The 10,302-nt window shown below is 39.1% G+C and overlaps 1 protein-coding gene across 11 annotated transcripts in view; it reads left to right on the forward strand.

The window, feature by feature from the left end:
- The window catches only part of col11a1a (collagen, type XI, alpha 1a), a 104,639-nt gene extending 95,003 nt beyond the window's left edge, over positions 1 to 9,636 (forward strand). For all 11 annotated transcript variants that reach the window (XM_044339794.1, XM_044339790.1, XM_044339787.1 and 8 more), the window contains 11 exons: positions 278 to 331; positions 798 to 851; positions 1,704 to 1,811; positions 3,020 to 3,073; positions 3,170 to 3,205; positions 3,316 to 3,369; positions 3,511 to 3,754; positions 4,915 to 5,027; positions 5,479 to 5,547; positions 7,443 to 7,676; positions 8,295 to 9,636. In XM_044339794.1, the coding sequence (XP_044195729.1) occupies positions 278 to 331; positions 798 to 851; positions 1,704 to 1,811; positions 3,020 to 3,073; positions 3,170 to 3,205; positions 3,316 to 3,369; positions 3,511 to 3,754; positions 4,915 to 5,027; positions 5,479 to 5,547; positions 7,443 to 7,676; positions 8,295 to 8,441 (1,167 nt within the window). In that variant the 3' untranslated portion in view covers positions 8,442 to 9,636. The remainder of the gene's footprint in view (positions 1 to 277; positions 332 to 797; positions 852 to 1,703; positions 1,812 to 3,019; positions 3,074 to 3,169; positions 3,206 to 3,315; positions 3,370 to 3,510; positions 3,755 to 4,914; positions 5,028 to 5,478; positions 5,548 to 7,442; positions 7,677 to 8,294) is intronic.
- Positions 9,637 to 10,302: the final 666 nt, after the last annotated feature.

Raw genomic sequence — 10,302 nt, forward strand, 5'->3', positions numbered from 1 at the left:
TATACTGTATATACAGTAAATTCAGCTCCACTCTCAAGAAGACAGACATACACCCAGCGTGTACACGTAAAAAAGTACTGCTAAGGCATGATGATAGACTTCATGGAATAATCAATACTCCCATTTGGCTTATACTTTAGTTTCGCTTGTTTATTCCAACACACTTTTTTTCCCTGTTTGGGCTATTAATCATCGTGCTGAGCACAGAAAATCAATGGCAGGCTGGAGAAAATACAGCATGCTATAATGCTCACTACAATTGAACGGCTTTTCACAGGGTGAACAAGGACTGCCCGGCTCCCCAGGACAAGATGGTCCACCTGGTCCCATGGTTAGTATGCTTAATATCCCCCTCTCTCTCACTCAGTGTTTATCTATCCAGCAAGAGTTTGATTTGTTTGGAAGGTAGAGTTTGGCAGGAAGCTTCCCCTTGCTTCCAGTCTAAATAGGCTAAACTTGACATACAGAGGTGAATATGCTATTAAACGTCTTATCTGTCTCTGGATTTGTGATTTTCCCAAAAAGCTACACTGCCCCCATAAGTAGTAATTGTAATACCTTGACGGTTTTCATCTGTTCTGCACTCTTTTCTCTGCTTTTCTCTCGATAATTGATGTTTTTTTCCTGCCTCTTCTTTTGTTCCCTCTCATCTTGACACAGTCCCTTTCATGTGGCTTTGTACTTATTGCCTCATTCTCTAGTTCAAGTTTTTGGTCTTGCTAGTCTCATACTGTCCTGTCTCTGTTTTTTTCTTTTCTCTGTGAAATTGATTTTTAACTTTTGTTCTTGTTATTTAGGGCCCTCCTGGTCTTCCTGGTCTGAAAGGTGACCCTGGGTCTAAGGGTGAAAAGGTGAGTGTTGCCCTTTTTCCTGTGTCTGACTGCACGCTGGTTTCATTTCCCAGGTCCCAAACAGGCTGGAAGATTAAGCTCAAAACAGTGAAAGGAACCTAAGGACAGTGATCTTGGTTCAGACTTCGAGGCTACCCACACCTTGCACACAGCTTTCAAGACTTTGAAACTGTTTAAAAGAAACACATTTTTCAGAATTAGAAAAGCTGCATTAATACCAATGTAGGCCTGTGTTAACATTTTGGAAACAAATTAGTTTTTGCCTTCGTCACTGTAAGAGAAAAACTCTTAACAGGATTGAATATGCAGCTGAATGTGATGTATCACTCTAATCTGCCTAATCTCGCTCTTTTCTTCTCTGCCACCGTCAAATTTGCTGGTGAAATATAACTGCAAAGGATATTCAGACAGCACACATTACTCTATCTAAATTGCCTCCCACACACTGACATGATGGTTTGAGAGAGAGCAGTTTAAAAGCACACAATAGAGGCACTGTGTTTTTGTACGTTGTCAAATCACTGGGCCTGGTTAAAGCTCACCTATTTCAAAGTCATCATCCGTGTGTTGTGAATTGGTTTTGGTCACGTTCGCATTTACAGAAAAGTTTTTTGTGTCTGTTGCAGGAGAGACATTTCAATTACAATGCCTGAAGATTTGTATTGTAATGAAACTTCACCCATCACAGCCTCCCATGTGCTTTTCATTTTGTTGAAATAAACAGTCATAGTCATAACAGTAGTTTTAAAGCTTGAGTGTCTGAATTGCTCTAATATTTTAATGTGCTTTGTGTGTGTGTGTGTGTGTGTGTGTGTGTGTGTGTGTGTGTGTGCATTTGTTTTCATCCTTCAGGGTCACCCAGGTTTGATTGGTCTGATTGGACCCCCTGGAGAACAAGGAGAGAAGGGAGACCGAGGTTTGCCCGGGCCCCAAGGTTCTCCTGGTAGCAAGGGCGATGGTGTAAGTGATTGATGACTCCATTCCCATGCTGGTCCTCTGGTCATTGGCCCTCCACCTCTTGCCATTTTTTAGCCCATTTGCCCTTCCACACTTACCGCAGTCACTTGCTTGCCGAGTCCTGCAATGCAATTCACATCTCCTCACTCACCATAGTGAGCAAACATTCTGTTGGTTCTGTCTTTTAACAGATAGGATCACTCTTTCAATTTAGTCAAAAGATGTGAAAACCTTAGTAAGTAAACATCTTTATTAACATGACTATGAGGCATTGTGTTTAAACTTTTAAGTTATTTTTTCTCCCTTCACTGTTTTTTGGAGTACCTTGGTCTGAATATATACAACTTCATTTTTTCAGCTATGTTAGCAGGTAACCATTTCTCTTCAGTTTCTCTTTGTTCTCTAATAAGCATCCTGAACACTGTGAACTTAACTTCTGCAGATTTTCTTTTTTACCATAAAACCTCCTAGTGTCATTTTGGTCTGTGCATCTGATTCCTATTGTGATAATATAAAACCCTGCATTGTGGAAAACACGATGATAATAAGACTTTTTTTTTTTCTCAACCACTGAGCCCTCCATGTATAGTTAGAAACAGACAGCACTGAAAAGAGGTTGAAACTCAGTCTCGAGAAAGGACTGATGGCACCCTTCATCCATTTTTAAATAAACATTGCAGAATGACTGAATATGCTATTCTGTCCTGCTGTGGCCTTCAGCCTGCCCTGGCTGAGTGATTTAAGTTGATGGGTTGGATTAAGTATCTGGAGATTAACCCTAATGAAATCATAATGTCCACTTTTGTCAGAGCACAAGGGCTTCAAAAAAGTTTTCTCTCAGTTTACCATTTCTATTTCAGGGCCTGAAAATAGGCCCCATATTGTTTGGCTTCATTTCCTGCCAAAATTGAGCTGTAAGATTGTGAATGACTGTGTTAAAGAAACGTCACCCCTCAAGTGCAGTATTTGGCCCTCTCTTCATAGCTAAAGTAGAGTCTTCGTCTCTATCTCGGTTAATAAAAAAAATAAATCCATAATTCCATGTGAAAGGCGACTACCATTATGCATCTGTTGAGCTCGTCTTGCGTCATCACATTCTGGCTTTTTCTGCACATCGATTCTCTCATTATACAAGTCTCACAATGATACTTTCATCTCCAATGTTTCTTTAATATATGGCTGACTCCTGCTTTCATCTCATCTTATCACAGGGTATCAATGGAGCTTCTGGTCCTCTCGGTCCCCCAGGTCCCCCTGGTCTGCCTGTAAGGCTTTTTACTGATTCAATCATTCATTTAGATTCTACACTGCAGGTAGAATGACTTTGCTAAATTGCTGTGCTTATGTCTTGTCTCATCCAGGGTCCTCAAGGTCCCAAGGGTTCCAAGGGTTCATCTGTGAGTACATCCATGTTTTAAAGGCATATTGTCACTGTGATAATAATTTCTGCAAAGTGTGTATGTTAGATGCAGTTTGGATAGAATGTTTCTATTCATGCTTCTCCCAGGGTCCTGCTGGTCCAAAAGGAGACACTGGTGCAGTTGGTCCTCCTGGTCCTCCTGTGAGTATTTAAGACCACTACTTTTGTCTGTTTTTAAACTAAGACCAAGTTAAAATTGTCAAAGTATCACTGTATACGTTGTGTAGCATCTCTAAGGGCAGCCTTCTAGTGTGAAATCTAAAACATTGCTTCCCACTATAGGGCTCACCAGGTGAGGTTATCCAGCCTCTTCCCATCCGGTCACCCAAGAAGACCAAGCGCTCCAGTGACATGCAGTCAGACGCAGCTGGTATCATGGACTACGGCGAGGGTATGGAGGACATCTTCGGCTCACTCAACAACCTGAAACAGGACATTGAACGTATGAAATACCCCATGGGCACACAAAACAACCCTGCCAGAACATGCAAAGATCTGCAGCTCTGCCACCCAGAGTTCCCTGATGGTAAGTTAAAAGTGAAGAGATTTTTGTTTAAAAACACTTCCCTCTTATCAGTGTAAATCACAGGTCTCAGGCTCCATAACACTGTGTAATTGAGACACCAGAATTGCTCCCTATTTTCTCAAATCTTGTTATTAGTTCTGGACACCATTTCTCTGGACAAAATGAAACTCAAGTGAAAAAAACAAACTTTCTTGGACTTGTCAGTGTTAAAGCTGGGGTGAGGGACTTTTGTCTCCCCCTTCTGGAAGTGAGAGTAATTACAAAAACACTGTTGACACAGGCTGACGTCATAAGCTCCACTGTAGCCTACTCCATCACTACTGTTGCTGCTGTATAACGGTGGATATATTGTCACACAACAGCTGTGAAATCAGGAATTGATCCATTCAGTCCGATAACATTTGAAAAGTCAAGAGACCTACACACAATTAGATTATTTTTATCCCCATTCAAGTTAGCAGAGAGCTAACTGGAGGCTAACCGCTCAGCCAGCGGAAGTCTCTCATGCACATGCTCTGTGCAGTGTGGCCAGCCGGCACGGGAAAGTCACCACTGACACCAGATTAAAAACTCAAGTATACTGTGAAATACAGAGAGATTTAACTGGCGGTGATAGGATTAATCAGCATTGTGTGAACTTGTTTGGCAAGGGCTTGAATGTTACAGACATTCATTTCTATGTAAAAGTTCTGCATTGCAGGTTTAAAGCTTTTGCTTTTCTTGTTCCTTTAGTGTCCTTTAGTCTGGCCATTTAGGTAAATATGTGCCTTCTGTTTAATTGAATAATTCTACATGACTTCTGGGCCCTCAGTCCCCTCAGTACCATTAAGGGTCATCAACATGCCAAGTGAGCAGTAAGGCTGGTAAAAACAAAGTTATCATAGACAGCAGTGTGGACTGGTTTAGGTTTATTGTTTTATTTCTGTTGAGGAAAACATTTCAACTGAATTGTTACACATGAATTATACTTTGCTTCAGGCATAGTAATAAAATTTCATCCAGCAGTGTATAAGCCATGAAAATGAGCACTAAGTTACCTTTAAGCACAACTTCATATAGGATCAAGGAATTCAGCACACTTAATTTTGAAATGGAGCTTTAAGCCATTTTCTGTGGACATCAGTAGAACAGGATGTTTGAGTGTGCTTGGTTCTCCTCAGGCGAATACTGGATTGATCCAAACCAAGGCTGCTCGGGGGATTCCTTCAAAGTCTACTGTAACTTCACTGCCGGGGGCGAAACCTGCATCTACCCAGATAAGAAGTCCAACGGAGTAAGTGACTTTGGAATTTTACCCACGAGATTCCTAACCGCCTGTTTCTAATCATCGTTTCTCCTTGAATATTAAGTCATCATGTTAAACTGACACATCAGCAGACAGCACAGCACTTGGCGGATGTTGTCAGAAGAAGTTGTTTGATTTGCTTCAGGGCTAAGCTGGTACAGATTTGATATTCACTTTTCTGCAAACAACACAAACACCTCCAAAAGGCAAATACTATAGAATGATCTGACTCTATGAAGTTTGTGAAAACAATATTTCAAAGATATTAAAATAACAAACAGGGTTATCTTATGCTCCTAGAAGATAAATGATGCTACCCATGAGGCTGTGCTTTATACAACAGTTTTGTTTTTTTTCCATGTTTACTGATTCATAACCAAAAATAAAGCCCATGATAATGTCTACAATAATATGCTCTATCTGGTTTGGTTTTCCACAGGTAAGAATATCTTCATGGCCCAAAGAAGTCCCTGGGTCATGGTTCAGTGAATTTAAGCGTGGTAAAATAGTAAGTCTTCTCTCTTCTTCTTTCATCCACCTTCTCTAACTCACTGCACAAACCAGAGACTCCTTCACTCCGTGCTGTACTAAAAGGATTGCTTCATCTCTCCTATTTTTCCTGCATTCTTTCCTGCAATCTACGTGCAGTGACTCTGCAAAACGGCAAGCTGCTGCTAATAGACTCAAATAGCAGCACCACCCATGAAATTGTGAGGCAGTGACCCAAAGTTGCTTCCCATAAAGAAATCCCAAACTACCTAATGGTTTGAGTGTGTTCATATTTTAGGCAAAGTCAGAACAGAGACTATTTCAAAGAGCAAGGGATTTTTTTATCATGAACAAGATTGACTTTTAGTTAAAATAATCTATGTCCTTTTGAACTAGAAGCTCATTTTTCTTAATGGTGGTAACATTACAATTCTTACACAGTTCCTTATAAAAAACAGTGCATCAATAAAACATTACAGAGGATTCAAAGAGAATACCTCAGTGTTCCAGTAGTCCTCACTCTGCCCTTGAACAGTTAAAAATCTCTCAGTAAACATCAGCTACTATTTCTTGTAGTCAAATGAAAGAAACAAGTTTGTCCTGCTCCATCAAACTGGTGTCATGCTGATATATTTCCACAGAGACTAGACTTTAAAAGACTGAGTGTGACAGAGCGCTGTACGGCTTTGTAGTATCAAAAGTACATTACATTTCCTGTCACTGAACTGAGAGCTCTTTAATACACATGTTCAGACAAGGTTCACACAGAGTTAATGTCCCAGTCAGGGTCTCGTGTGTTCTGTAGCTGGGCTGCAGCTGACAATTACTTTCACTATCAGTTAATCTGCCAATTATTCCCTTGATTAATAGATTAATTGTTTGTCTAATAATGTTAGAAAATAGTTTTTTAAAAAAGCAAATTATAATTTCCCAGAGTCCAAGGTGACATATTCAAAGCTCTTGTTTTGTCTGACAAACAGTCCAGAACCCAAAGATATTCAGTTTACTGTTAAGCATGACAGAGGAAGCTAATAACAGAGAATTTGGGACACTTTTTTAAATGACTGAAATAAATATTGATTATCAAATTTAAATTATTTATTTATTATCAAATTAAGTCTATTTCAACATATTTCAACTTCTCAGCAGTTCATTTGGATGGAAGTACTGCGGATCCTTCAGTAATGTTATAAGTAGTAGAGACAAAGTGTTGATGTGCAACTACACACTATCTTTGTAAAAGCTGTTGTCTGAATCAGTACACAGCGATTGCTACGCTCAGTTGGAAACGCTCTCTCCAATTTTTGCTGGTATTTTTACATCAGCCAGGGGAAACACAGTCCTTCAACCATTTTTTATAGTTAGATCGATCCTTACCTAACCTACATCAGTGTTTTATGGGCCAGTAATACTCTTCATATCTTAGAGAATTTTACATAACACAAAAGGAATTTGTTAGATTAGTTGCCTCTTCTCATAGAAATAAACTATCAGCACCTTTTTTTTAACATTTTAACAGCATTCAGAATTAATAAACTACAGACTTCATCTTTTTTTAATTCTAGTTCAATTCTCTCTGCTGGCACTCAAGAGTTTTTAGAATTTCTTTCAAACTAATTGAGTTATTGACCTATACATTTACCAGTATCTTTATCTTGTATTAGGTTCTAGTAATGCAGCTGAGATACAGTGAAGCTGGCTAAACGATTGTACAAGTACTTATGAAGCCCAACATTTATCATCTTTGTCTATTTATAAAAACATGTTGAACAAGTTCTGGTTATTTCCCAGTGTTGGCTATTTAATTTTCTTGTATTTCTATGTTTATGTTTTATAACCAAATAACTGAATCCAACTGTTAAGTGAAAATACATATTTATATTCTTACATGTTGACTTCCCCCCCCCCCCACAGCTTTCCTATGTTGATGCAGAAGGAAACTCAATAAACATGGTACAGATGACCTTCCTCAGACTACTGACAGCCTCAGCCAGGCAAAACTTCACCTACAGCTGCCACCAGTCCGTGGCATGGCATGACGCCACCAGCGACAGCTACGACAAGGCGCTGCGCTTCCTGGGTGCCAACGATGAGGAGATGTCCTATGACAATAACCCCTACATCAAGGCCCTCTCAGACGGATGCGCGGTAAGCCCCGTCCATAGATACCGTGTGTCCGAGTGAGCAGCAGCAAGTGTCCAGACTGACTGTTTGTTAATACAAGTAATGAGAGAGATTCAAAAGACAAATTGTAATATGTGCGATCTGCTCTTTTGCCTGTCATGTTTCATTTTTTGGATGAGTTAGCCTAGCTAGCTGGTGCTTGAGAAAAAAACTAATTAAGAGGTTATTATTCAACAAAAATCAAGCATGATTTTTGACACATTTACTCCTGGTGGTCTTTGAAATAAAAGTTGAAAAACTGTCAAGCTTTTGATGGTTGTAATCGGTTTCTCATCCATTTGGCAGTTGCTGAGCTGAACTATTACACCTAAAATGAAATCCAACTGGCATGTTAACAGGAGCTGTGGAGAGCTATGATTGTAGCTGATGACAGCTGCTGACAGCCCAAGTCTTACTTTTTTCAATAGCTCAGGTCTAAAAGAAATGAATTGACTGACCTGATAATCAGCTTGCTCACGGTGGGAACACACAGTAAAATGTGTCGTGGAAATGAAAACATTAAAAAATATGTTCATTTTTCTGGGTGTGCTTCTCTAATCTGCTCCAATGTGTTTCTGTGTTTGTGTGTCTCTCTCTCTGCAGATGAGGAAGGGCTATGGAAAGACTGTGATGGAGATTAATACTCCCAAAATTGATCAGGTTCCAATCATCGATGTCATGTTGACTGACTTTGGGGACCCTAACCAGAAATTTGGGTTTGAAGTTGGGCCCGTCTGCTTCCTTGGCTAAATAAAAAAGAAAAAAGAAAAAAAAGGACTTGATGGGGCCAGCAAAGAAAGTCAAGTTGAGACGTTTTGGGTACCACCAAACCCCATTTCTAGCCCCCCACCCTTTTCTATGCCACATGCAAGTTTTGAATAAGAGATGGTGTAGCAAACATGTCTTTCCATGTATGTACGTGTAACCCAGGAAAATACTTGTTGCCCTTGTAGGGCTCGAACCACATGACTTAACCACGTCACGGAGCAAAGGTGAAGGACATTTGAAAGCGTGGCAGAGGAGGGTGAATCGGAGGTAACCAAGAGAGGGGGTCAGGCGACATAGGGGACACAGACCTCCTCTCTGGATTCTCCAGGTGCTGTATGAAAACGACTACAAATGGTGCTTGTTCAAAACACACAAAAAAGTATAAAGAGGTGCTAAGAAAAGAAGGTGTATTTTGATAATTATAAAAACTGTAATTATTATTTTGTACAATACTGTTATTTCTGAATCCACTTTCAAAACTTGCATGTGTATCAGATTCTGCTTCTGGCTCTTTAATTTCAACGTTGGTTCAAAGATATACAGTGTAAGTTAAAGACATCATTAAATCAAATAAATTTATAATTTTGGTATTTTTTGTTTGTTCAACACATACTGTGTACTTGTCATGAAGCAAATAAAGTGAGCATTCAAACAATTCTCTATTGCTAAATTAGACTGTATGCCCTTTGTATATATTGACAGTCCAAAGCTTGAGGTTATTTGCTGTTTTGCCCTTCTGACCGTAGGTGAAACAACTGGAAGTATCACACCAACACGTATACGGCAACATCTCCCACTAATGTTGTGATCCTGTGCTAGTAGGAAGCAATCATGGCATTCATTTTTCTTTTATTTAATTCTATTTGTTGTTTTTTTTCAGTTTTGTTTTCTGACAGGCTTTTATTTTGGTTGTATACCTCAAACTTTCTTGATAACCTTTTAAGATGCAAGGATGTTATGCCCTGTATATACCTTGGTTAAGCAATTAAGTTTATATATTTTGGGTGGGGATTTTTTTAAAGAGAGAAATACATAACTGCTAGACATCCACTGTTCAAATCCTTCTGTGAATGCAATGAGAAGCCCTTTAGGTGACCCATTTTTGTAACTAAAATGAGAAAATGGTTTAATGTGCTTTTTATAGTTCATTTAAATATTAAAACTGGATTTTAAACAACGGTGAAGTGAATGTCTCAATTGTTTGTGTAAGATGACTTTGGAGTAGATCTACCTACTGTACATGTCAAATGCTTTAAATCAAAGATGTGTTAATTCAACTAAAGACTCTGGGCTGGTGCAATTCCATCTCTCTTGAAACCAATAAAGTACCATCTTACAATAATTTCTTTTCATTCTTAGTACATGAATTGAAACTTCAATGAAGTGTCTCCTTTTGTTTGTCATAGAAAGGATGAAAAAGAAAAGGTCTTCTTACGTAAGTGTTCCGACATATGGTGGATGTGCTACTGGGAAGGATTAGCTGTGAAGCGCGCACACACACACACATACACACAGTCACTTTATCTCCACTGGATGTTTTCCTTTAGATAGAGGGAAACATCAAGAGTTATACAGAAAGAATGTAAAGGCTCCAATAGGGAGGAGAGGGATTTTAGCGCAGTAATCTTAGCATATGTGTTACAAAGCTGCATGTTATGACAAATGTAAATTATTTTTTGTGACAAAAACCTTTTATACCAAACCTGAATTGCTTTTGTGGGAGTAAAACTACTGGGAATTCTTCTTCATGATCTTGAAATTACCTTTAAGTGTTTTGACTGTTAAAAGCAGAACATGGTGACTTCTGAATGAGAACATTTCAATTTAAATGAAATTTTAAATG

This window comes from Thunnus albacares, chromosome 21, assembly GCF_914725855.1.
Source record: "Thunnus albacares chromosome 21, fThuAlb1.1, whole genome shotgun sequence".
NCBI classification, from domain to species: Eukaryota; Metazoa; Chordata; class Actinopteri; order Scombriformes; family Scombridae; genus Thunnus; species Thunnus albacares.